This window comes from Platichthys flesus, chromosome 19 (genome assembly GCF_949316205.1).
Source record: "Platichthys flesus chromosome 19, fPlaFle2.1, whole genome shotgun sequence".
Taxonomy (NCBI): domain Eukaryota; kingdom Metazoa; phylum Chordata; class Actinopteri; order Pleuronectiformes; family Pleuronectidae; genus Platichthys; species Platichthys flesus.
The window spans coordinates 10240602-10268514 of NC_084963.1; the positions used below are offsets into that span (position 1 = coordinate 10240602).

Consider the following 27913-nt stretch of genomic DNA (forward strand, 5'->3'; position numbering starts at 1 on the left):
CTGAAATGAGGAAAACACACGCGCAGAAGGGCAAAATTCCATTTGTTTTGAAACGCGGTGTCTGCTGAGCATCAACATCTGTCTTTAGTTAAGCAAGGAGCACAGACATCCTTTTCACTTATTTGCTGAAAAAAAAAAGGAGTGTGTGTGTGTGTGTGTGTGTGTGTGTGTGTGCGGGGGGGGGGGGCTTTTCTCATATCCCTTAAATTCTTACGTCTGAAACAACAGAATACCGAAACACAGAATCAAGGGAGCGACCACGTGAGCGAGGGGAGACAAATTAAACACATTCAGGACGACAGAGGAAGAATACAAAAAAAGAAAAAACTAGAGCAAAACACAAATGACACAATAGCTTTTTTATGTAACTCTTCAGGTTGCGTTGTCGTAAATGATTACAACACAAACACAGCTTGGATGGACTGTGTCCCAGAACTCAGAAACAAAATTAAATTGTAGTGGGGGGGGGGTTGGGGGGGGCAGTCCACTGCAGTACAAGATAATAGTTGTGTTTACAGTGAAGTTTAAAAAGGAAGGAAAAAAAAAACATCATAGCAAATCCAGAGAACAATACAATTATGAAAGGGGCTAGTGTTCGGCTGAAACAATGCTGGTGGACATTTGGGGGCTCCTGGGATTCTCAGCTCCTGGAGGCGTGCTGACTGTGCTTATGTTTCACTTGGCCATTCTGTTACCTTTTAAAAAGGCACCACCAATAGGGCCTGCTTGTAAATTACCCCAACGAGCCTCAGCCCTGCCAACTTCGGGCAGTAAATAATCCGTGCTCGCTCATCCAAAAGCCGCCCCCCCGCCTCTCGCCAGTGCCCACACACAAACACACACTCACAAACACACACACACAAACACACCGTTTGACCACCCCATCCCCGTATTAAGTCCAAGTGGCCAACCCGTGCCTCCCACCCCCCACCCCCCTTCGCCAATCAGAGAGAGGCATAATCTCTCACAGACTTAAACACTGGGTCGTAATTGGGCAAAAAAGGGACCAGCCGAGGTTTTCGTCCACCCCGGACCAGCTGCCTTGTCAGACTCGTACACATGAATTATTTGACTTTTTTATACTTTTTCTCCAAAGTGTTGTTTATCTCCCTCCCTCGCCGTTATTTTTTTGTTTGTCATTAAGCTTCCCATTGTCCCCGCGGTGACGTAACGTCTGTTCACACAACAATCCGTCTGTGAGGGTTATCCCCGTTCAGAGGGTCGCAGGTGAGGGGGATGTCAGGGTGGCACGGCGCGGAGGAACTTTCTTTTTTTTTTTTACGAGCGAGAAGAGGAAATGGGAGCTGGAAGTTGAGTTAGTGTTAGCTGACTATCAAATTTAGTGTTTGGCTTGGCGGTCAAACGCGGTTTCAGCATCAAGTCGGTAATGTGAGGCGCGACAGTAATTGTAGAGTTTGCACAGTGACCTTGCCCACTTGCCTTCCAGTATAAGTACTTTGGAAAAGGGGGCCGGTTGGGGGGGGATTGGTTAACAGCTCTCCTGTGTGTGTGTGTGTGTGTGTGTGTGTGTGTGTGTGGGGGGGGGGGGGGGGTCGCAGACGATGACATGAGAAATGACTGAACAGTCTCAAACTGGCAGCTCCGGTTCAGACAGCTTTGGCTTTTTCTTGTGTAGGAAACCTCGGGACCTTGATCCTACAACATGTCCTCAAACAGGACTACGAGGAGTACTTGAATAAACTGTGTCACACTAGAGAAAACAAGTTCATCTCCAGAGACGAGTAACTTGTCTGGAGATGACAAGATGACGTGTTCTCTTAAGGCCGGTGCATGCTTCTGCAACTGCGGCTTTTCACGCTCGTTGCTTCCCCAACCGTTGTGCGTGTTCACCGCCAGAACACTAGGCGGAGTAACGTGTTTTGTCGAAGGCGACTTCTTTCTTCTTCGTCGACTGTTTATCTACATAGCCACTGCGGCTCCTCAGAGCCTTTTTCTGGCGGACAAAACCACCAGTCAGTGACGGGTTATACAAGTGGACATACTTTCAGATCTCTTCTGCCAACCGCTATTGTATTTGGTCCATATACGTCTAAATCTTCCGTTGTTTCTGCCGGTATTATGGGGCATGAAACCGGAAATGCGACTCAAAAAAGGATGTAGTTAGCAGACCAATCACAGCCTTGCGGGCTGGCGGAGGCTTGCGGAGCACGTAAGCACGTAAGAAGGGATACATAAGCACTCAAGGGGCCCGGAAGGGCTCTTGCGCTTACGGGCCCGTGAAAACGCGGAAGCACACATCAGCCTTAAGTCGGCTAAAAAAAAAAAAACGGTGTCATCATCCACATCTCCTCACCTGGGGCCCAGCTCATCCTCGCTCCGCCACACAAAGTCTCCGAACTTCTCGTAGTGAGAATTGTAGTGGTGCTGGACTCGGTAGAGCAGCGGAGCAGAGACCTCCATCAGCGTGTTGTAGGCCATCTGCTGCTCCTTGCCACTGGTGTAGCCGTTGTACAAGTTGTACACCTTGTCGGCTATCTCTGAGAGGAGGCGAGAGGAAAGAGCAGAAGAGAGATGGAAACAGGTGAAAGAGAGGAAACAATGAAGAAAGAAAATGATCGTCGATTTTATAAAGAACTGAAAATGTATTCCCTGATACATAATACATAATATTTGACAATACAAATAATAACAATGATGATGATTATTATAGCACATACCTAACACAGTTACAAATGGCTTCAGGAGAGGATAAAACAAAAATAAAACTAAATTTAAAAGGATCTCCCCCCGGTGCAACTCGGTGTTGTCTTACCTCACATCCCTCCTGTCTGGTAAACTCCCAAAGATTGCTAAATTGAACTTGACATGTGAAATCTGTGAACTGCTGCTTCATGGTTTGCTACAGCTTGTTTCAATAACCGCAACGTGTAATCGTGCATGAATTGTAGTGGTTATGATCCTACAGTGCTGTGTGTAAATCTTGATCTTGTCCCTGCAATGTCTTTTCCTAATGTTAGTGTATTTTGAATTGATGGACACTTAAAAATTGAGATTTGAACTATGCCTGCAGAGCATTTTCGAGTGCAAACATTCAATGTAAGATAAAGCATGAGCAAAGGATGGATATAAAAAAGATCAATCTCGGTATGAGATTAAAAAGTCAAAAGGTGCAAGTACCTTCAGCTCGGCTGTCATCCACCATCGGACAGGACGTCCGCACTGAGACAAAGCTTGATTCAGAGTGACTGCCTCGGCTGTCCACTGCATAGATAGTAAACCTGAAAATGGACAAAAGAAATGTTCATCATTTCTGGCAAATATCCAAAGACCAGGTAAGAAAAAATAGCAAAGACACAGCATCAGGTGGTACGAGGAGATTAGAATCTGTCCTTGATGAAGGAACACATGGATGGAAGAGGGATGTTACGAATAGGAGCTGATAATTAAAAAAAACATTACCATAGAAGATATTAGTTCTAAAATTGATACAGAATACCACAATGTTCTCAGTCAGAAAACAATCATTACCATTATCCACAAAAAAACTTAAAATATGACATTTAAGTAAAAAGATAAAGATCTCACTAAACTAACCAATAACTACATAAACATTGGTATAATTGGACATATTCTTACATTCCTTTCAGATGTCTGTGGTTTGGTGACTCATGTATCTCAGGCTATTGGGCAACAAATAAATTCACAATTATATTGGGTTTGATGGATAACAAGCTGGAGGACACCGTGTTCTTGCCAGGTGAGAATGTTGTAAAATGAAAATAAACAATATCCACCATGTACTGACATCACGTACTTTTCATTTTTTTTTTTTTTTAAGAAAGTGACTTGTGAACAACGATCCAGAGGTTGAGGGATTTAATTACATCTGAAAATGAGCCAGTACAGCCAGTACCACCCCGGCAGAGGAGAGAAGTGGAAAGGTGCATCTGGCTTGACTCCAAGAACTCATAAAGGACAAAGATCCTCTCCCTGAAAATGTCAAGCATCAGAACTTCAAGACCACTCAGGACCCCGATAAGATACCGCATGGGAACAGTTCAAGACACCACAATGGGAGACGAGACACAATGAGGAAGTGTAATGACACTTGAGAACAGAGACAAAAAAAAAACAACAATGACCTTTACGTGTCCTTTTCAAAATGCCAATCTGTGTACTTCAGAAAAAGTACCCTGGTGAACTGGTCATACCTGATCTAAAATAAGGATTGGATGTGGCACAGACTAAACCATCAATATCCTGTCGTACTTATATTCGCGCACAGCTGATGTCTCGATGGTGGCTGAACTTTCAACGTGTGACCGCAGCATTTACCACAGAAACCACATCAAAGACACAGAGCTGCCTCTATTGGTTCCCATGATTTAAACACCTTTTAGCTGAACCTCCTATATTGAGTTTGTCATTGCCAACCATTTTAATCTACATCCAGTTGTATATGTATTTGTGTTCTCATAGAGCACAGGTATAAAAGATAAGATCAAAGTTTGCTCCGTTCCTTTTAGTTGCTGGCTCACTGTTGCAATGACGGAACAAAGCCTTTGCTAATGTTATCAAACTGGGTGGTCGGAGCTTTTCAGACAATGTCAATTCAAACTACCTTGTGTGAATAAGATTTATTGGCTTACGTGATGAGGTTAGAGTAAGTGGGTAATGCCTGGTTCACACCGCAGCCCCAGATCAAAGCCAAGTGTGTGTCAGACCTGCAGTCGTGCAAACTCTTCAAAGAGACGCGATTCAAGAGGCTCACTGACTCGTCGCCTCTTCTGACTAGATTTTTAGCAGGCTACACAAATCGGTGTCGACTAAAGCCAATCAGAGTAGACCAGAAATACCAGTCAGGTGTTTAGGTCGTGTGTGACTCCTTATCTCAAATCAGTTGTGTAGTATAAAACACAAAACTAGAAGGCTTCAGATCACAAGACAGCAAATCGTATGGCGTAAACTAACTCTTCAACAGACACAGAGGAAAATGTCTGAAAGCAGTCCTCAGGCACAAGTTTGACATAGTTCCCTCTTTTGGTGAAGAGTTCAGTGAGAGGATGGATATCACTGTCCATACATTAAATATGAAACGGTTGCAGGCATCTTACCACAACGCCTAGCTTGGGTTTGTCCTGCTTTCTAAAAAATCTACCACAATCGTCCAAACAAAACCTAAGCTCATCGCTCTGAGCAGTTTCCAGGAAGCCAGTGGAGATGACAAGGAGCTACTGTACATAGCCAAGAAATATTTCGACACATAATCTCCCCAAAAATGACGAACGGTTGATATTACACTCTGGCTTCTGAGAGCATTTAAAAAAACATGATATAACGTGATGGGCATGCAGAATTCAAAGTGCAAAGACTGTGCTTGATTCAAATGTGCATCACACTGTGAGCTTGCTAGGACGAGACACCAGTTCACTTTAATTATTTGTAAATGTAAACCAGTGAGCCCAAGCATTTTCAGTATCGACATTGGTCTGATCAGAAGTGTTTGATCTAATGTACAGTGGTTTCCTCACAGTAGCCGATTGCACAATGTAAACATAGTCGATTGTCTGCCCAAACCATTTTCACTTACTCCCTATGAATTAAAGCTGTTTGTTAAATAACAAAGATGTACATTTGTATGTTGTTTTCGGAGTAAGGATTTTCTGGTTAATAAAAACAAAAGAAATGATAGAAAAATCCTTGATTCCACCTTGTTTCTTCCTGCAGATGAAGCTTTGAAAAGAATGAATTAAGCATTGAGAAATGTTTGTGACAAACTGTAAGCTCGGAGCAGTATTTCCACAGAGTTACCACTGTAAAAACAACAGCATGACAAAGAGGAAACCACAAAACACAGTGAGACCGAATGATCAACGCAGATGGCATTCCACTGCTAAATACTTTTATAAATAAATGAAAATAAAGACATTAGTGTGTCGTTGTTTGTAAGAAAGTTGCTTTTCTTCCTAAACCCATTTGCGTTTCAGTTTTTTTGTTTTTGTTTTTAGAGTAATGTCTTTGGAGAGCTGTCCCAACGCCGCCAAAAGCATGTTTTGTTTGTAACATGACCTGTTTGCACATTGCTCACATAGTTTGTCTGGTCTTGTTATTCAGCAGGGTGGATGTGGTATTCCCCAAGAACCTCACAAAAGACGCACGGGCCTCGCTGGCTCCTCTGCCCAGCAAAACAATGCCGGCATGTAGCAGTCACTGTTTAAATTATGTGGCCACATAACGTGCGGATGGATACAATGAGGAGGGAGAGACCGGGGAGGAGGGGGGGGGGGGGGGCAGTGGGGATGATGAGGCGGGAGTTTTATCAAGGCAATTTGTAAAAGGGTGTTTTTTTTAGGACCCAGGATGTGAGCTTGCCAGCGTTTAACTGCTGTTTTCGGTTGTTTTTAAATGGTTGGCATCAATGACAGGTTCTGTTTCCCCTTTCACGGCCCCTCCAGCAATTACAAGATTGTTATGTACAGTAATAAAGCTGTTTGTGCAAAGAGGTTAAGACTCTGCAGAGACCGAGCTGTGGAGGTCTGAATATTTGTTTGGTTACAAAGATAGAGTGAGATTGTTATATCGTGCGACGCAATCTGTCATTTTACAGAAAATGCGTAAGAAATAGTGTATAGTTTTTGATCCTGCTCGTTCAGTCAGTCCCACTGTTACCGGTCTCATTCATGGACAAAGACAGTGGCGGTTATGGGGGTCGTATGGACGGAGTGTGATGTCTGAACCCAGTGATGATAACGATCGCCCGGGAGAACAAAGGAACGAGCCACGGTCTGGTCTGCCACAAGAATGTCAAAACATTAAGTAATCAGAACTGGCAACACACATGAACACACACACACACACACGCGCACAAACACACACTCTTTCTTTTGTCTGTATTCTCCTATCTACATTAGGACATCCTATCTATAACTCGGCTGTGTCTACCACTCAAGGCTGCCCTGCAGGCCGGACGTTGATCCCTCGGGAGCGAGCCGCTCAGGGTCCGTGCGCGTGCCGCCGATTTGAAAAGCTCAGCAGACGACGCACTGGACAAATGGCAGATTAATGTTTGCGTAAATTAACAATGCTGCCATTACAGTAACCATTGTCCTCTAATTTAATGAGACAGAGAACAGCCGAGCGAGAGATGACAAGTCAGAAAGCTCGGACACAGACTGAGCGAGAGCCAGAGAGGAGGAATGAGAGAAAGTGAGAGTGAGAGAGGATCAATTAGGGGCAGTATTCCTGGCATGCTGAGAGAAGCCAGGGCGGCAGGGGGATGCCTTTTCCACGACATCAGCATTTGGACGCACATCAGTCAAGGCCGGTCCACAAATCGTTTCGGAGCCACATCAAAATGTTCCGGCCTGAAAAATGTGTGGCCGCTCGAAGCATCTGATGACTTTGAGGGCTATCTATCCGAGAGGCATCACACTGGTGCAGCGGATCGATTCGCCTTGCCTTTCGTTGTAAATCAGGAAATATTTGCTTAGCACGGAACAGTCCCACTTGCAGATCAGCAAGACTCCAAAGTGCAAAGTAATAGAGCAGCGCCCCTTCGAAAAAGTCATTTAGGTTTAAGTCATAGATATTTTGAGTATTCGGAAAAAGCAACAATAATGATTTCAGCTATTTAAACATTTCACATCGTCAGTGATACCATCATACAGGGTGAACCACGTGACATGATCTCCCTTCTTTATTAATATAAAGCTACTGAATAACATTCAAGTGATAGGAGGCACAAGTGAAATATTCATATACACCTGCACTGATTGTTTCCATGGTGCACCCATTTCTCAGATAGGTGGATAGGTACGTATAGAATGATACATATGTTTAATCGACTCTTTGTGGAGGGGAAAAGTCAGAGCACACTGGGGATATTAAATATTTTTGTTTGGTGATTTATGCTTCCCAGGCTCGCTTTTATATCACCTTTTGAATGACAGTTGATAATCCTTGGTGACAAGTCAATTGATTTACCCAGTTTTTGTGGCAAACTAAAGTGGACAGGAGCCACTTACTTTAAAGTTTCAAGCTACTATGGATCTACGCCATAGCATTTTTTATAAAAAAGCATCTACCTAGATTTCCTCAAACCGACGTCAAGATGTGAACCGTCAGTGGACGGTAGGCGAAGCATCAGAGGATGCTCCCACCACCCAGTCAGGGGAAGCGACATCTTGTCCAAGTCACAGGGGTCTGTTAAGGCCCACATCCTTTCCTTGGCTAATTTGTGTCACTCTGCCTATGTTGTGACCTCATTACAGCTGTCGTTTTACAGTTCGAGGCCCAGCACAGCCACACAGGTATTTTAAAATCAAACCTGGGCTAAGGTTAAAGATTGGTGGAGTAATGCACCTATAGGTATGGAGCTATAACAGAGTTAATAGTGAAAAGAGCAACAAAAACCCCTATAAAGGCCTCTAATCAAGCGATAGGAGTTCAAACATGTGTGGCTGGACATCAGGACTTTAATCCCAAAGTTGCACCAGCAAATCATTCTTCAAGAGTTTCCAGTGCTGTAACAAGATATGTCACAACTGGCATTCCCGCAGCTCTGGTCATTTGTTATCCTGCATGTAGATGTTGCCGGAGGCAGGATAATGTTGTCACCCCAAAGTGGGAATATTTCTTGGGAGGGTATGTCCAGATGATTAATTCACGGTCAAAGGTCAAGGTCGTTTTTTTTTTTTTAAAGCAATGACACCAGTATTTCTTTCCAGCAGGAAAGTTGGGCCATGACCGACCTCCTTGTGCATGATCAATTGTAAAGCCAATACCAGTAGAAGTCTTATCAGGTCCTTGAATAAGACAAGCAGAGTTGGTTTCAAACAGATGTGCCCTCGTACGTAGTTCCGACGTAAGTTTGGCCCTTATCAGCGAAAACAACACTGTGGAGAATGCCTAAACAAAGATAACGCCGCTACAAATTTGGAAATGAGGTTCTTGTTGCAGGTTTTTGTCGGTGGGAGCCTGAATTCTACAGATTAGGAAAATAGTTATTCTCCCACTGTTTTTCATCCAACATCGGATGGAATTTTAACTAAGTTGATGCTAAACATGCAAACCCCAAACTTTTTTCTCTCCTTTTATAAAGCCGTCTCTTCTTCCTTATGTTTAAATATAAAATCAGCAGTAAACCTTTTTATATTATGCATGAATAAAAATGTCTTCCCTCACCTATATTCTTCCTCTGTATGTGTTTGACATGCTTTTGCTCACACATTGGATTAAAGTGTCAAGGATATTTACAACTTTTTGATTTTATTAGCATTTAAAATAAACACCCTTGGCAATTGGACTCCCATTAGAAAAAGACTGATTAAACTATTGCAGCTTCAACTTTCAACCTTCAACAACGTTGTAACTTTGACTGGTACATTTAATGAAAATATATCTAAAAAACATATGACACTTTAAACCATGACTCTTTCTTTAATATAGGACAACACTGAGGTTCCCAAAACAAACCAAGGTCATCAAATAGCTAAATCCTTCTAAACATAAAACCCTCAACCAAACCTGCGACCACAGCAAGAACACAGCGTGTTTCATGTGTCCAGTTACAGCCACAACAACATCTGGGTCCTGTCTGGTTTTACCAATCACCTTTATTTCAATATGTCTGCCTCAATTCTAAGATTTTAGTGTGACAGGTCCGTCTAAACACTTTGTAAGGGCTTGCACAGGATTGTGCACAATAAGGGTTTGATGAGCTTGACCATGACTGGTGCGGCCACTGATGCCACATTTAAGAAGCTCCCTGCCCAATCCGCACACCTGACATGATGCCTCAACTCAAACCAGCAGGTACATTACTGAGGCCTATTATTCACAAATAATGCATACACTGCAGGGACGGAATAAATTGTTACTGGCGCCAACATTTAAATAAATAATAAAAGGTACTTATAATATTTCATATCTACATCAACATTCATAAACAAGCATAACAAACAATCTTTTATGTGACTGTGACAAGAGGTTTCAAAATGCTATACCCTGGATGAAAAACCTACATAGTCATAATTTGTTATTTGGCTGATTACCCATGGGAAGGTACTCTGACAAATGGGAGTACATGGAGCCTTTAGTTGTGATTAGACCTGATGGGTTCACCGTGTCCGGCCAACAAGCATTGACATGAAAGCGCTCCTGTCTCCAGGAAACATTACAAAGTGTACGCCTCATCTTTATTCATATTGTGCAGATATAACGAAGCCACAATAGATCGGCTATTGATTTGAATCATAAAAACTTTGCAAGGGCATCAGCGGACTTACTTGTAGAGACTGTCGGGCTCCAGGCACTTGAAGACCACTGAATATAGCACGGAGTGAGGATGGTCTCCGCTTCTCTTCCCGGCAACGACACAGGCCGAGCCCAGACCAGAGAACAGGTCGTCCATCAGGCTCAGGACTTCACCTGGTACAGATGAAATTGGGAAGAAATGGTGAAATGACGAAAGAAGAAATAGCACAAAAATGCCACGTTGGAAATTCATTGTCAATATTCATCATATTTTTTAGCCCGAATAGGCAAACTTATCTTCAAACAATATCTTTCATCTATTGTTCTTAGTAAAACCAAAACAATGCCACATGTTTTGGTTCCACCACATGTTTCAACAGAGGAAAACAATGGTTCCCGACACAAGCTTCATCATGAATGAATTTCAACATTTTGGCAAGCAATTTTTTTTCTTAATCAATGATGGTGACTCTGGTATTGTGAGCTTCCCCCCCCCCCCCGTCAGGTGGGAATGATTTCCAGTACCACAACGACCAGGGCTAAATTAAATATGGCTTTTTGCTGGCATCAACCAATACACACTACATTACAGAACCGTAGGAAAGCAGAATTTACTTCCTTAATGGGATCACGGGAAAAAGGCTAGCGACGCACACTTGTTCATTTAGACCTACAGATACATTCCGCCAATTTCCAGTGCTCATGGGGGTGGATGAGAAAAAAGAGGGAGCTGTCAAAATAGTTTAAAAGCTCTCAAACGGTTGGATTTCCAACTATTTCTACACGAGGTAAAGGGCAGCTTAGTTTTAGCTTATGATACATGGGCCAACTTATAAACACAGGGAGTGAGCCTGGCTGGCCGGGCACACAGGGATGGTAAGAAAAGGTTGCAGAAGAGGAAAATGAGCCGGACACAAACACATTCTTGCACTGTCGTAGTGTTCTTTCTAAGGTTTTACCTTCTTCAACACGAATCTCATGTTTGGACTGTGAATCTGCTTAGGTCTGCAAAAGAAGTCAGCATTCAGCATCAAGAAGAAGCCAGAGGTTTTAACTAAAGTCTTTTTTTCAACACATTAACAATGTTTTAGTAGAAACTCAAACTTCAGTAATAGACCTATTACAATGTCTGGGATTTAAGCACTTGGTTGTTTTTAACATCATTACTTATGGAACTAACTCATAACTACAATTTATAATGTTGCCTTTTAAATGTTTGACTTACATTCTTTCTGACATTAGTTTTTATCATTGTGATAAGGAAGACTTTCAGATGGTTAACTCACGACAGTATATAGATACTTTAAACAGCCTATATACAACATTCAGTCTCATAGAAATGATATTTATACACAAATCATTTTGGGGGAAAAAAGTGATGCTGTTTTAATGGCAGAGGATATTCTTTTATTGATGTGCCAGTAAAACATTTGATGACAACATATTTCTTTCGTGACAGATGAGTAATATTTCCTTGGTAACAGTTCGGCCACTTAAAGCTCTCGGTTAAGATTAGGGACGGATTGTGGTATTGGTTAAATGTTGTAAAAGTTAGTGCTGATTAAATCACAGGACAGGGCATATTTACTTTTTCAATATTTGACCAAAACCAATTTTTTTCTCCCCTAACCTTCACCAATTTGTTTTCGTAGCTCAAAGTTAACCACACACTGAACTCAGAATGTGAAACTGGTCTTACTGCCCTGCACTCTGTGTGCACACAATTTCATCTGCAGCATCAAAACAACAGTGTGGCTCCTTTTAGTAGAGTCTCCCGTCAGCCAGTTTCCAAGCATGGTATGGATACACTGCTTGCCGGCATATCGAGATGAGGAATCTTATTTTGCCATTTGATCCTCATGGGCTTGAACTGCGTAACAATATTTAACCTTTGAAGAATAAATAGGCCTCATGAGAAATCAAATACTGTACCTGAGTGGGATTACGGGTGAAGGGGCAGATTTATTTTGAAGATGATACTGGAACCAGTGTTTCCCATCAGATTTTATTGTCATGCACTTGGGTATTTGATTTGTCTTGAGGCTCCTCAAACAGTGACATTAAACTGAAAAAGTTTTCCCTTTCTGAAAACCTAACTCTCTCCATTGTATTATTTATTTAGCAATTAGTCTTTCTTTTTTTAATTCTTTATTTAGTGGGCTAAGTCTGTTGACACAGCAACATTTGGTGGAACACTAATCCATGCGTGGCGGACCACTGTCGATCTATTAAAGATTCCTCCACATTTTACTGCGAGCAACTATGCAAGGAATGCCCGACACATGATGGGTTCCTGCCACTCCACAAAGGCTAAAAGTAGAAAAGGGACAGTTCTAAATACAGCATGGACCAAAGTAGTGAAGGAGGGAAGAAAAGAGGAGAATAAAGGGTGACAAACATTAAGAGAGGAAAGGAGAAAGGAGGACAGCTGTTCAGCTTTTTTATGGTTTGGGGAGTCATCAGGGAAAAGAAAGATGAGGTTTTGATGATCACAATAAATCATACAGCTGATGCGTGGCTCCGTAATGAATAACTTCTCTCCTCGTTGTGACAATTCAGTCTTTTTGATGATACTTTGATAACCAAAAATATACCTTTTAGGGAGATATATATATATATATAAACTTAATGCTGCTATTGGGCTTTACCAACATTGAGGGATCAATCATCTGCAAAGAAAACACTATTTTTTATTTACTTTTACATATCACACATTTACAGTTAAAGGACCTATATGGAAGGAAGAGAATTCTACAATTACTTAAAGGGATAGTTCACCTATAAAGAAAACTTTTGTGTGGAATTAAACACTTCAGCCACCCCTCCATTTGCATATTGATGAGTAGATAAAGTCAATTTTCATTTTTCAGTGAACTATGCCTTTAGGTGAGGTGCCTTTGTAAAGAAAATATAATAATAATGGATTTAGCAAGATATAAGATACTTTTATGTACAAGGAAAAGTACTTAAAAAGGCCACATTAAGAAGGAAATAATGTTAATGTGCTGACATGTTCTCAGGTATTAGATTTGTCTGGAGGCTTCTAATACCATAAACCATGTGCAATTCTGAGCTGTTGCATTCTCATATTTTTCTTGCAATTAGTTTATTCAACATATTGACATACTTAGATTTTGTGGAACAATAAATCATGCCTGGCAGACCACTTAGTCTTTCGAAGAAATTATTAGTAATGATCCATTAAAGATTGAGCATTGACCTGAATCTGCCTACGTTCACTACGCCTTTCAAGGCCACTCCCCCAGCTTTTATCGCGAGCAACTACGAGAAGAATGCCAGATTCCTGCTAATTCTCAAAGGCTAAAAGTAGAAAGAGACAGTTCTAAATACAGCATGGACCAAAATGGTGGAGGAGGGAAGAAAAGAGGAAAAAAAATAAGTTGAGAGACAAAGAGGAAATGAGGCTGGAAAGGAAAAGAAGGATCGGAACTTCTCTGAAGTTTTATCAATTTGGATGTGGTCAGGGTGCGGAATGACCGCAGCGCCAAATCAAATCTGACGTGTGACTGCAGGAGCGATCACCTGGGAGTGTTCAAGCCGGGGCGAACCAGTGTATAATATGTGATTATAATATAATACTGACTCGCAAAAACCCAACAGGATATAACTCTGACTCATAGATCTGACTCAGGCCTTGTATAGAATAGTGTGCTCGCTGACGGAGAGTTTGGATGCTGCTCAGGGCTGGGTGGGTTTTTGTTCAATGTTTTACAGCCGCATTGAAAACGTAGACAAACAAATGCACACATTGAGAAACAGGCAGATCTCCTGGAAGGCTTTGGATACAAAAAAAACAAAAAACAACAACAACAAAAAAGGGCAAAAGAACAACAAAAGTTCAGGAGAGAGAATGAGATTATATTTATAAAAAAAAAGCTGCTTCTATACAATCGTCTGCTGCTGTTGTGTGCACAGCCAGCTCAACGTGAAAGAGTATTTAAATGGGCTCACATCAGATGACAGGTGACCTTCTTCCCTTCACTCATGGCAGCCATTCACAGAACTTTACAGGACCTGTTTCTGAGCTTTGCATAACATTAAGGGATAATAAGTGACTAAGACAAGGATTACGTGAAAGAGGCATGTCTGGAAAGTGGCGCTGGAGAGAAAGGAAATCATGACCAAGGTGTTGGATAAGCGTACACATTTGTTTTGAATTAAGGGAAAACCAACTTCAGCTGTCGACTCCGTCCCAGGATGTTGTCTGTTGTGACCAGAGTTTTCGGTTTATTTGACGCTCACCATAATTTATGAGCGTGCATGTGACAAAGACGAGAGAATAATTACCTCAGCTGCAGACTCTTTATATGCCTCTTTCTAAAACAATCCCCGTGTTCATAAATCGAACAAAAAAAGTCAAAAATAGTTAAAATTTACAATCAAAACACTGAAAATGTAATTGTCTAATGTGTTGATTATAGTGTTTATACTGTAGCTAATTTGTAACTTTGCTCTTAAACAGTTTGGGTCCAGAACCAACGCTTGACTTGACGATATCCATGTGTAGCAACTGGGTTAAATGTATGTTATGTCTCCCACACGCTAATAGAGAGGCACAAGCATTAGCTTAGCTTGGTGACAAGAGGCAATCTGTTATAATTGGACATTACTTTTTCTACAGTGTGAATAGACCACTGCTGTATAACTGACAGTGTAGGGAAGTGTTTGAGTTAGTTTGATCCAGCTGGAAGACTAAACAAAAGACAAATGTCTTTGGTCTGGTCTTTAGTGGCTCTAGAGAGGCTTACTGTATAATTATCAATTTAAGGACTCAGCAGGAGAACACAGTGTGCGTTTTAGTTCTTTTAAAAGTCATATACCCTTACCTAGCAAACTTTACCCACACATTCCATGGGTCAAACAGCTTTTTAAACAGAAACATCTGAAAGCCATACACTGTTATGCAATTACATCAATATTAGACAAGCATGCAGGTTTAGCCGGGGTACATGGTGTACTATCGTGCGGAGACAGTAAAGGGGGGTAATATTGGCCTTTACTAGGTGTAAACGTTAGCACGCAAGAAGCAAATCATTATAAATCATTAAAATCAAGAACACTCTTAACTAACGTCGTAAAACACAGGACAGTTTTATAAGGAATCCTAGGAGATGTCAGGAACTCACATTTCCAGTGCACAAGTAGCAAATAAATAGCAGCGGTTTCTATGCAAAATGCTGCATGAGTTACGTGAATGTAAGCAGAGGGCAACAAAAGGTCATGTCACTGGCCCTCCCTATTTCTCTAAGGGTCTAGGAGGGGCATCAAAATACCAGGTGAGGCTACTAAAGTTATAGCTTGTTCCTACATAAGAAAACAAACAGCACCGGCTCCTTGATGGTGGTGTAACTACAACAAAGCTGCGCAAACAGACGAAGCGAAAGCGATTTATCTTCCTTTTGTTTGTTTTTTGTTACTCAGAAATTGTCAAACTGGAAGGCAGATTCGGCAAAATCCAGACGGCACGTCTCAAAATCCATTCTCAGAAACTGAGCAAAAACTATGTGTTAATCTTTTAAAACTTGGCTTTAAGCTCGGTGGTCTGGCTCTGTATCGTTGCTAATCAAGCGAGAGAGAGAGAGAGAGAGAGAGAGAGAGAGAGAGGGGGAAATGCCAGCGACACTTGCTGCATAACGGTAATTTATGAATCAGCAGCAATATGCTAAAGCGCTGAGGACTGGGTCTGTGGCAAACGCGAACGCTAATCCCGAAATGACAGCGGAATTAGAACAATGCACGCACAAACAACTCAACTGAAGGACCGAAAAGGATGAATGAGCAGACTGAAAAGCCAGAGCATGACAAAATGATTGCATGACTCAACTGCGAAACGGGAAGTGTTTTTACAAGCCACTGGCACACACGTCGGCTCGCGTGTATTCGGAGGATTCTCAATCATCTTCTGCCTCCACGCGTCCGATTTAGCGCTCGGTCATAATAAACAAAATCGATCCCATTAAGCGCAGAGTGAGATAATAAAAACCCACCCAGAAGCAGCATTTACGGCTCTATCCCTTCCCGAGGGGTTCCTCATGAGTAGGCCTGTGGTCTGTCAACATTTCTGTCAATGCCAAAACAGCACACAGCTGGCAAAAATTAAGGACCCTGAAATTCTATTACGGTAAAAGCCATTTTGCGTGTTCTCCAGCTTACATGGCACTGGTGAATGCCAGGTGACCTTTCTTTAAGGAAAGGGGGAAAACAAATGATAGTAAACCATAGGAACACGGCAAGACGCAAGCACACACACAGGCGACATGTAACTAGGATGTAGTCGCAAACAAGTCAAGTTGCGTTTATTTGGCCGGCTTCATATACAGTGTCTCAAAGGGCTCGGCTGGCCTACAATAGCAACAGCGCCTGACCCAGAATGACCCAAATTCGGAGGAGACAAGGAAAACCCCTTTCAACAAATAGAAGAAAAAAAAACTGGCAAGTCACAAAACCAAACAGAACCTCAGAATTCAAGGAGAGAGCCTTCCATTGGACAAACTGCTGGTCGAAAAGTGAAACCGTAGAAACAACTAAAACAAAACAGCAGGATTATATATGCATATACAATGCACAGCTGAGTGTATACATTTAGTTTATGCAACGTATGCACTTACGCACAGTGAATATGCCCACTTACATGCAAGCAGACGTAAACAAGCACAACACATGTGGAGGCGGGCGCGTGCACGGTGACACAGCGGCATTTTGTCTGACGCTGGAAGCCAGACTCGTTACACCGATACCCTTGACATATCATTTCAATTACACAACTGAATTCAGGCACAGTGTAATTGCCTCCGCCATTAGCTGTGAGCTGTGTGTGTGTGTGTGTGTGTGTGTGTGTGTGTGTGTGTGTGTGTGTGTGTGTGTGTGTGTGTGAGAGAGAGAGAGCGGACAAGAGTGAGAGGGCGAGTGTACGTGTAAATCGCCAAGGTCAGTGGGTTCACACATTAGGGCTTTTCCTCCAAAGAGCAAATTTAAGGGAAAGTGGCAGAAGAACCAAATCACTGCAGTAAATCACTGTTTATTCACTTCCTCAGCCCAGAGGTTGGTTTTGTATAAATAAATGTGACTTAAGGTTAAAAAAACAACCCACAGAGTTACATTCTTCCCTCATTGAATTCTAAATATCTCGTTTTGCGATGCCGCCTTTGAGAAGATGCCTATTTCAAGGCAGTTTTCATATAATTAAAAATGTTTGATAGTATGTCTGGGTAATTAATAGTGAACCGTTTTCCTGTACACGTGTGAGTGATCAAGTGCGGCATGCACGGGTGTGCCGCCGTATGCTCGACAGTATGCTCTCCGTTTTCAGTCTGACAGGTTGAGAGTTTCTCTCTGTTTATCTTTCGGTCTCCTTCTCAAATTGTCTTAGTGTTTGTCCTCAGACGCCCCTCACTCGCCTTCTGTTTTACTGTGTCTCCCTTTCTCTTCCGACCGACCATCGGTCCAGGCAATTGCACAGTGGACCCTTTTTTTTGAGCAAACAAAACACAGGCTTTATATTAACAAACAAATCATAAGCTTTATATTTCCTGTGGGCTGCCAAACCTGCGAGGGGCCTCCTCTGTTAAACTGTCAGCACTCAGCCCTCCACTCCCCACGCTGAGGCTGCACACAGACGTCACCTTCCTGCCTTCCTCTCTCTCGCGCCCTCTCTTCCTCACACACACACACACACACACACAAACACAGGAGACGTTACACAGGTACACACATGCAACTTAATGTCACATGCCACTTAAGGCAGGAAACTCTACGGCATATACAGTATTTAGAGGTATAGGAACAAAGCAGTGTGGGAAACAGACTTCTCAAAGCGAGCCGAGTTGCACATGATTGTCCAAGTTTTTCTAATCAGCTAGAGGGACATCCCTTTGGACAAGCCTCCTGAGGCCCCGTGCTGGCAGAAAGCTGCATCACTTATTCATGAAAACTGTTTTTTGTTTTTTGCATTGTTTGAGGCAGAAGGCTAAAATAGATTGGCATGGAATTACTCATGCTCGCTTTGATGCAGCATCTGTTTTGCCCTTAATGCACATAACCTCAACCTGAGCCGTCCTTGCAGTGTTGCAGTTCTCGAGGAACAAGCCCTCTCTATCAGGTGTGGGAGATTCCTTGGGTCTGTGTTTGTGTTACTCTCTGATACACACTGAATTATCAGGGTCTTCTTTTTCACACGAGGAGCTTGACCCGGTGAAGGCCTTGCAATATTTCCAATCAAAAGTATGCTGTGGAGAAATAAAATGTATCGTGCTTGCTTTGTATGAAGGTTATATATATTTAAAGGTCCAGTCCTCACCTAAGATTTAGGTGAAATAGATCTATTGGCAGAAGTTGAATATAAAATAAGCCTAGTGATGTTTTAACTAGTGTGTAAACATCTAAAGTGTAGGAATTACAGTTTTCTTTACCCTAGAATGGGTCATTCAAATTTAAATACTTTATATTTACATCGGGAGTGGGTCCTCTCTACGGAGACCGCCATGTTTTTAACAGTCGTCCAAACTGGACAAACTAAACACTTTTTGAGATTTTCAATTAGAACAACTCATTCCACTTAATTAAGAGGAACAACAACATATCATCAGTATGACAACACAACAAGGCGGCTGTCTCGTCGTTCTCTGATTCTGTGACTCTAGGGTATCATACCATAGACTCCTCATATGCCACTGCATGGTTTGACTTCAATGCCCACATCATCATGCTGACATGCTCACAATGAAAATGCTAACATGCTGATTGTTGTAAGGTTTATCAAATGAACTGTTTTAGTTTATTGTAAGCAATCCTACATTTGTTAATCAGCAGGAAGCAATGTTCGAAGGAAAGGATTGTTGGTCCGCTGGGGACATTGAATGACTTTTATTAAGATATTATGACAATCCAATCAGTGATTGCTGAAGTCAGGACCAGAGGTGCTCATTGGGTACACTGCCCAAAGATCCTTAATGCATAAACCCAGAGATAACAACACTGTATCTCAAAGTTATTCACTAAACAAACTACTTACACAACATTTCCTGAATGTATTGACTGATGAGATTGCAGGTTGATTTTGAGCAGTAAGAAATACAATGGACCGCTCAGAGGGACACATCCAACAAGAGTAATAAGAATATTACTTCAGTTATCTGAAATTAATCAACTTCCTTCCAGCTAACAATAATTGAGTTTTCAACCAGGCCAAGTTCCAATCAAAGATAAGATGTGACATTAGAAGTAACATATGGGTCTGAAGAAAAGAAATAAAGCAGATATAATGGCAAATTTTAATTTTAAATGATTCCATCATCCCCTTGGACAAATTAAATGTTTAATTTCACTGTCCACCTGTCAATCATACACAGCATTAGATCTCAATGTGGACTAATGATATTGTAAGCAGAATATGACATGACGAGGACAAGACTTTTGTCCTCATCGAATGGAAGTATTGACCAATTCTTCACATTCCATCGCCCCATCCTATTTATGCTATTTAAAAAAATGTGGTTTATCCATTATAACTGTATATGATTCCTTTATTAACCCCACTATCTCTTATAATTAAATATTTTATAAAATGTTAAATGTTTTATAACATTAAAATCATTCCCACGAAGATCATGTGAAATAACGAGTAAAGAAACAAATGTTCTAAAGTTTCTGTATCGGTATCAAAAAGCCAACAATTGTCGATCAATGTTAAATCGTTAAGTGCTTATTGGGGGTGGTTGGTGGCCATTTATGTTATGACAGACCTTTTAATTCATTTGGATTCTTGGTGCTGGATATTCCCGGGTGTCTCCTCAGAACTTTGAGGTGCACTGGGAGTGACTTCCAGTTCGACAGTGGGCTCCCCCTCCATAACAGAATGCCGTGCATAATAAGGAAAGGGGGTCAGGTGTGGTGGTTCGTCACAGACCCCCCTGGGTCCATGTCCACCATTTTGATGTGACCTGTGTGTGTGGTCACATGCCCCCAGCTCCCTTTTACTGTGGCTCTGTCTCCCCCCGGCCCTGTCCTTGGCACTAAGAATAGACCTCTGGGTGTTGACAGGCTGTTGGCTTGTGTCTTCCTCTAATGCTGCACTGTATTGACTGGTCCATGTGCACTGCCATCTTCCACCTGAGCTACCACAAGGCTCCGATGGCCTCTCTGCTCCGTGGCACAGACGTTGCTGAGAGTTGTGTGGGGGGAACGATTACTACTTTTCTTCTACGCTGAGACCACTCGTGTCAGCTAACTCCCGGTATAAGTACAGGTGTTGTGGTCATCCTGTGTTATTAAGCTCAAGTAAAATACAACCGTGGTAATACATTGTAACCCAAGTTGTATGGTTACAGGTGCAGCTTCCAGTAGACACAGCGTTTAAGGCCAATTCTCACGGTGGGTTTTGACGGTGAGGAAAAGGCTAAGCAAAATCCCTATTTATGTTGGGGCTCCTTAGTTTCTACCTGTATTATCCGCATTAATACCTTTTAGGATTAAAATTCTTGTGTGGCAGGGTTGTATGAAGGGTACAATGGAGTCATTCAGCGTTAAGGTTAATATCTTCATTTTAAGGTTGACTTGCTGACATATCGGCAACAAAACTCGTCTCCGCGATGGCTTTGAATAAATCGAGGCAGCGTCCTTTGTTCTGCTCTGTAGAGCCAATTCCAAAATGAGCAAATATTTCATTCTACCACTTAGAAGCGATTGTGGTGTCTTGGATGGCGAGTGAGACTAATTCATCCAGATGCAATGGTTAAATGCACTCTGAGCCAATTGTAGCTTGCACCAAATTCCACAAAGATCAAGTCGACATCACCATAACACCCCTCTGCACAAAGTGATAAATGGAAAAGAAGGCATCGAGGGAAAGCATCCTTGTCTTGTCTCAATTACAATACGAGCACAGATCCATTAATGTGAGTTAGAGGTTCCGTGGCAAACATTAAGTGTCTGTATTTACTTAAGGGACACTGAGGGAGTGTCAGTGGTTATTGAGCGTATAAGGAGGGGAAAAAAAAAATGACATCAGGAAAGTCGGAGAGAGAGAGAGAGAGAGAGAGAGAATAACTGCGTGTGAGTGAAATGGGAAAGGAAGCGAAGAGGAAGAGGGAATGCAGAAAGCCCTTGGCCCCCTGCCTGCAATCTGCAATCTGCTGATGGCTGGGCTCGTGACGAGGAGGTGCACAGCGTCCATTTTTAGCGATGAGGTCATCTTTAATTAACAAAACAAAGAGAGTCAGCTGTGTCACTCCAATCTGTTATCTGCACCCATGCTCAAGGACACCGTTTATCTCAACATAATTCAATTCTTTGAATGAGGACTTATCGACGCGTTGGAGGGGCAATTCTTGGTCCCTGTCCATAATGGAGCTGTTACACAAACAGGGGAGGGGGATGCCACCGACACTGATCGCGGGAGAAAGGGGGACATGAGGAAAGTAGCGAGGTATGTCGAGGTGTGAGACATGTGACAAGGGGAGGAGAGGGAGGCAGGAGGGATGATCCACATGTCATCCATCCCGGGAAGCTGGAGGAGAAAACTGGAACTAAAATAAGGGCAAAGATCAAATGGCTAATCTGTTTCCCAGTCTGGCAGGGCCAGCATGAGGTGACATCATTGCTGGGTAGCCATCAGTGCTGGTGCCGTCTGTGTGCCTGCTCCTCTTCTCTCCATTGTGATCCCTCCTTCCCTCGCCTTTGTCTCTTCTGCTGATTTTGTTTCCTCCCCTGTTCTTCTCACTTCTCCGTGCCTCTCTAGATTTCCATACAGCCTCTTCTCTCACTTTGAGAGAAGTAATGTCCCTGCGCTGCCCTGCCCTCGGTTGTGTTCCGCGTGTACAAAATCAGGTGTCGTACAGCGCTGACGCAACACAGGAGCGACTCACAGGTTTTTAATTAGCGCTAAGTGTGTGCATTTGTGCGAGGGTTGTGGGGAGCACAGTGCTACGCTGATGAGCGCTCTCACTAAAAAAGTGTCACCTCAGCATAACTGGGATTTAGGGACAAGCCACGCAAATTAACAGCTGACGAGAGACAATGGGGGGGGGGATTGTGAATAATGGGATGATGGAATCCAGAAGCTTTCCGGAATTCAGCCAATGAGAGTATACCCTTGGTTAAGCCTTTTATTAGACACAATTCATAACATTTGTGGCATGTTCTGTTCATTCTGGTAACTCCCAGTGAGATACACAGGAAACAGAGCTGAAGGACGTCTGACATTATAGTGCAGGTAGGCCACTTATCATTCCCATACAGTCAGAACAGGACGCATCTGTTAACATGGGATTCTGCGGTTGCAATCATGGTATAAGGTGCTCACTCGGTCATAAAGATGTTTTAATGGTAGAAGTAGATTTTCTGGCTGTGGTATCGTAAGATGACCAAAACTTGAATGAAACACGGAGAGTTATTGGTCTCACCTCTCGTGCAAAATCAAAATAGGCTCAGAGGGTTGCATTTGTAATTTGATCACAGGTTGAAAGGACATGACTTCTATGGCAAAGCATTACTGTTCAAATAATTTCCACCTTTTGTTGGGTTTCCGCCAATTTCTGACCATTGCAGGCACGAGAGCGACTTCTACAGACTTTTCTTTTTTAGCATTTTATCCATTTCAACACTCTTAACCAGTTTCTTAATGTCATCTGTGATCATCAATGTCTCCTTACATAGTCCAGATGCCTTGTGCAGGAATGCTGAGCCCCACACTACGCGAGCGGTGCATCAGCACTGCCTATCCAACCGGCTTCTCTGTGACTGCTGCCTCTGCCTTGGTGTGCCATCTAGAGGCCTGCACGGGGCCCGGTGAAGTGGATCACTCATTTGAGCACATCCATCACTGGAATCGCAGGGGGATTGGAGGGTGGTAAAAGAAAAACAACAACTACACGATGGTCGGAGAGCCTTGAGGTTAGAATGAACGGTCTGAATAATAGGATTGAGCAAAAAAACTCCACATACCTTCCTTATTCATTGTTGATTTAAAGAGAAAAAGCATTGAATACATAAATTGAGTTATTAGCTATTGAAAGATAAGATTACATGAAATAGTACATGGAACTTTATATAGATATTCCTTGTTTGAAAACCACTGTAGTTAATGTACTGTTTTGAAGTACTGCTTAATTTGCATATTGCAGTGGTAGAAACAATGCAGCCATTAAAGCTGTAAACCCTTTTATTTGACTTTTATTTATTTATTTTTCCGTGCACCCGCTGATTATTTCCTATCTATGCAGTTTCCTCTGAATACTGCAATACCCAATTAAATACTGTTTGCAGATATAGGGTTTCCAGAATATGATGCTCTTCCCAATAGTGACTTGGTCGAATCATTTTCTAAAGGTTTCATTTGACTTATGCTCCATATCTTGAAATATGAGAAGCAAGCAGATAGAGACGAGGAGGGTACACGAGAGGTATACAAAGGTTTAAACACCACTGATGATCAGTTGCCTTTAAATATAGTTCTGTTTCCCACAATCGCTGCCCTGTAACAGGGTCTGTAAGTCTTATTTACTTTACCTTGCCGACAAAATTAACATTTCAACTTTCCTGCCAGTTAGAATAAGTAATTAGGGTCGTGGAGTCTTTAGTACTTGAACATTAAAATCCAACCTCTGTATCTGGCTTTTTCAGCACTTGCGCACTATCGAGAAAAGTAATTAAATCTGGGATGACCTCATCTTCACCTATATGCATCATCTCAGTGACTCAGTGCCCGTCTCGCCTCGGAGGAGCAGGTGATCCCTCTCTGTCGGCTCCATCTGTACTTCTGGCACGAGGAGTGTTCGGACGTCTTCAACACTAAACCTCAGGACCTGGGACTTGGCAGTAACCACTGTGTCTGCAATACCCTCTCTCCCACTGTTAGTCATTGTGACAAAGACAGGATGAAAGTGAATAGCACACCCTCCAACCAAATAAAAGCATATTGCCTTTTCCGTGTAACGCACAAGCACGACACTCTTCCAACAATATTTTTTAGGCTGCTCCAGACTGTGCATGACTAAGAAGGTTGTTTGTTTGGGAGCATCTTGATCTTGAACATAGTTGTAGAAGTCCCTGATGATGGGTAGATGACAACATCGCTATAGAGGTTAAGGTTCAGTGTTGTTATCCAGATTTTTCTTATTTTCTTGTGACTCAAGGTCTTAGGTGGGCTCCTTCTTATAGGAATGGGTGTCCTTTCCTTTATGGAGGCATTCATTATATGCCCTAGTCCCAGTTGTATGACCAAAGGTCAACCTTAAGATTCTTTGTATTAATGGATGCAGAATCCATTTGAATGGCTTTTATGTTTTTGGCTAATAAAAAAGTTATGAATATGTCCTTGATTGCTGAAAGGAGGTACAAAACCAACTTTCCTCAAAAGATGATCAATAAAGGTTAATCTTATCTTAACTGTGCTGATAAAACAAAGGTCAAAATGCATAACCCTACTCCTGTTTCTATTTGAAAATCAAACAGCTAAATGTATGTGCTGAATGAAGAAAACACTTTCTGTGATTGCCCACCAATGCTTGAAAAGAAGAAGAATTAAACCCACAGCAGAATCAAATGAACAGCAGCATTTCTGGCTTTGAGATCAGCTAGATGACTCCATGAGGGAGTTCAAGAACCAGTCGAGTTCAGTGTACATCTAAGGTGATTAGAGTCATACCAGGTAGCCGTCAGTACAGATTCCTTGAGGAAGAAACCCTGACTTTGTTTCGTGGAAGTGGGAGGCTTTCAAGGATACGAAGGAGCATCTGCTACCGAGGTGAGCCTTGTTTTCCCTTTCAACTGCCAGCGAGGAGTCAACCTCTTGTGATTAACTGCTAATGTGAACAATAGGACCAACTCTGGTCTGTGTCAGTGTAATTGTGAGATGACACATTGCAAATCAACACAGGCACTGGAGCCTGGTAATGGTGAGTGTGCACTGAGGGTGTTACTGTTTGGATATGGTGGACTTAAATAGCCATGGAAAACAACAACAATACCACAGCTACTTGGTTTGTGTAGTGGTTTCCATTTAACCAAAAATAATTTAAATTCACAATATTAAGATAAATGAAATGACATAGGTGCAAACACATGATAGCCATCTATGTTGCATCTAGGTGTCGCATATTCTCATAGACGCCTGTTTTTCCCTTTCATGCTTTTCCGCCATGCATATATGGGCCTAGCCCTGGAGTGGGGATACTGGGGGCGGCCAATAGAGCATCATATCCATATAAACAACTAGATATATGAACCAAGGGCTCAGCTGGTTTCCACGCACATCAAAGCAACAAGACTTATCTCCAAGTCACTGTCGACCTCAGAGAGAAGATTTGTGGGAGACCAGGGAGAAAACCTTCAAGACAAGATGACTTTTCTTTACAAAAGGCAGCGATAAGTGGAGTGATCTGAGGGGATCGGACACAGGGGCCTTGTTGTTGATGGTTCGTACAGATGGGAGAGAAACAGGTGCCGCTACAAAATGACCTAATCCCTCCGAAGCCCTCCTGCTACACAAAATAATATACCTCCTCTCTTACAAAGACAAAGTCAGAGAGAGGGAATGGTGATGAATGTCAACAAAGGATGTTAAAAGTGAAAAATGAAACCTTGTGGCGCTGGGTTTCAGGGGCGGGGAACAGAAACCATGTTAGTGGAAAAAAATGAAAAACAGCACAATAACATCCTAAAAAAAACAAAAACTTATTTATTGAACATTTTTTTTGTTGTTTTAGCTTTAGTTCAGTATTTCCCGCAATGAAAATGAAAACATAAATACCACAACCTTTTTCGTATCAATATTTTCCAGTGTTTTTATTCAAATATGCAGCTATACTGAGATGATGAGATGAGTTGAGAGGATGATGGCAGAAAACGTTCCTAATATGATAAATGAGGATGCATTTGTGTTCAGAGACGTAAGGCCGAGTTCACCGAGCAAGAAATTGACAAATTGCAGGGAGAGGCCTGACCGGTATTGGAAGCAGCCATTAAGCTCACGTCATTGATCCTCGCGTCACCCAGCGCATTGATGGAGGGTTCATAACTGAAGGAAACACTTCCAAAACAACACACTCAAACTTTGTCATGACTTGAACAGGGGCACGAGATAATTTCTGTAAAGTACGTCATGCAGGAGGGAGTCACGTTGGCGACATTTGTGAATCTTAGCGGAGAGGAGACGCTGCCATTCACAGTCAGGCTTTTCAAGGACTCTGTGATTGCATCCTGATTCATGCAGGAAGCTGCTGCGAATGAAAAACCCAAGCAGCCAGGCTATTACATCCTTAAATTCAGCTTATTAACATGGATAAAAGCGTAACCAGCCTGTCGATAAACCAACTGCCTCTCAAAACAGATGCAACACCTCATCTGCAGCGATAAGACAACAGGGCTTCGGGGGTTTAAAAATATAAACTAATAACACATCCCCACTGAGGTGATGACGCTGCTGACTTACTCATATGGCTTATTTATCCTGCCTGCAGTACGAAACGAGATAGGTCCATTTAAAACGATCGAACCAATGCTGCAAAACGTCACCGTGACCCAGCTGCAGCACCTTGGGGCCGCCTCACAACTCTGCTCTGATTGGCTGAGGGCTTCGCTTATAGGCATGGCGTGTGTTATGTTAATATTCCAAGAATTCAGATGCGTTGTCTGTTCCCTGTATCCATAAATGTAAGGTGTTGAAGCAATATGTAACACACATATATATATAAATATATATATTGCTTATATATATTGCTTATATATATGTTATATATATATATTTTCTATATATATTCTCTATATATATATATGTGTTATATATTGCTTTAACACCTTACTGAGCGTATATATATATAGATATGAAACAACAAATGTATTTATCCGTTGTTCTCATCTCACTCGTCCATATAGGTAACCTTTAGAAGACAACCACAGATAAAAACAGAATCCTTTTCCTTATGCATCTAACATTATGAATTACTGAGACTTTACTCTGCTTATGACACATGGCAGATTTTATACTCAACTGCAACTAAACAAGGAAGAACACATTTTTGAAAATCACTTAAGAGAAGTTCAATCTGTGGAAACCTTGAAACAAAGAAACACCTATTTGGTCTTCTCATTATATTACTGAGGTTAAAAACAGTCCAGCTGTTGTCTGCTCAGGAGGGATTCAGTCTCGTCCCCCATCCTCTCCTCGTCTAGACAGTAGCGACGTAGAAACGTTGCTTTGGGGGGAAGAAGTGAGGGCTGCTTCCAAGCGTCTGCATCTCCATGCTCACATCAGCCATCTGCACGAGTGTGCACATGGCTAATTGTGTGTTCTCTGAGCGTGTGACTCATGCTGTGTGTTTGTGTGTGTCTGTCTGTTTATCTTTCCAGTCTCAAACACTAGCCCGAAGCAGTGTTTCATCTTGGCAATGGATGAGGATGCAGCCTCAGCCTCCTGTGATTTGCCGGTGCCGACTGAACCTCTTCCCCTGGATGCAGGTGCTGCTGCCCTTACTACTGGCAACATTGGTAATAGCTTACTCTCAATCTCTCCACCAGACGGATTCATCTACGCATCTGTCCTTTGTTTTCAGTGATCATCAGCATCTGCCCAAAGATAGAATCCTTTATTTCTTAGTTTCTCAGGTAAACCTTCTAAATTTGATCTTTCCGTTTTTCTTGCTGGGCTGTTATGATGTCTTTGTCACAACTACTAGGTTGTGTT

General features: G+C 42.2%; 1 protein-coding gene across 1 annotated transcript in view; it reads right to left on the reverse strand.

The window, feature by feature from the left end:
• LOC133974919 (astrotactin-2-like) overlaps positions 1–27913 on the reverse strand; it is a 249798-nt gene that overhangs the window by 2580 nt on the left and 219305 nt on the right. Inside the window, exons 20-22 of the mRNA XM_062412735.1 lie at positions 10248–10389; positions 3139–3239; positions 2315–2498 (exon numbers count right to left, since the gene is read on the reverse strand). Of these exons, the coding sequence (XP_062268719.1) occupies positions 2315–2498; positions 3139–3239; positions 10248–10389 (427 nt within the window). The remainder of the gene's footprint in view (positions 1–2314; positions 2499–3138; positions 3240–10247; positions 10390–27913) is intronic.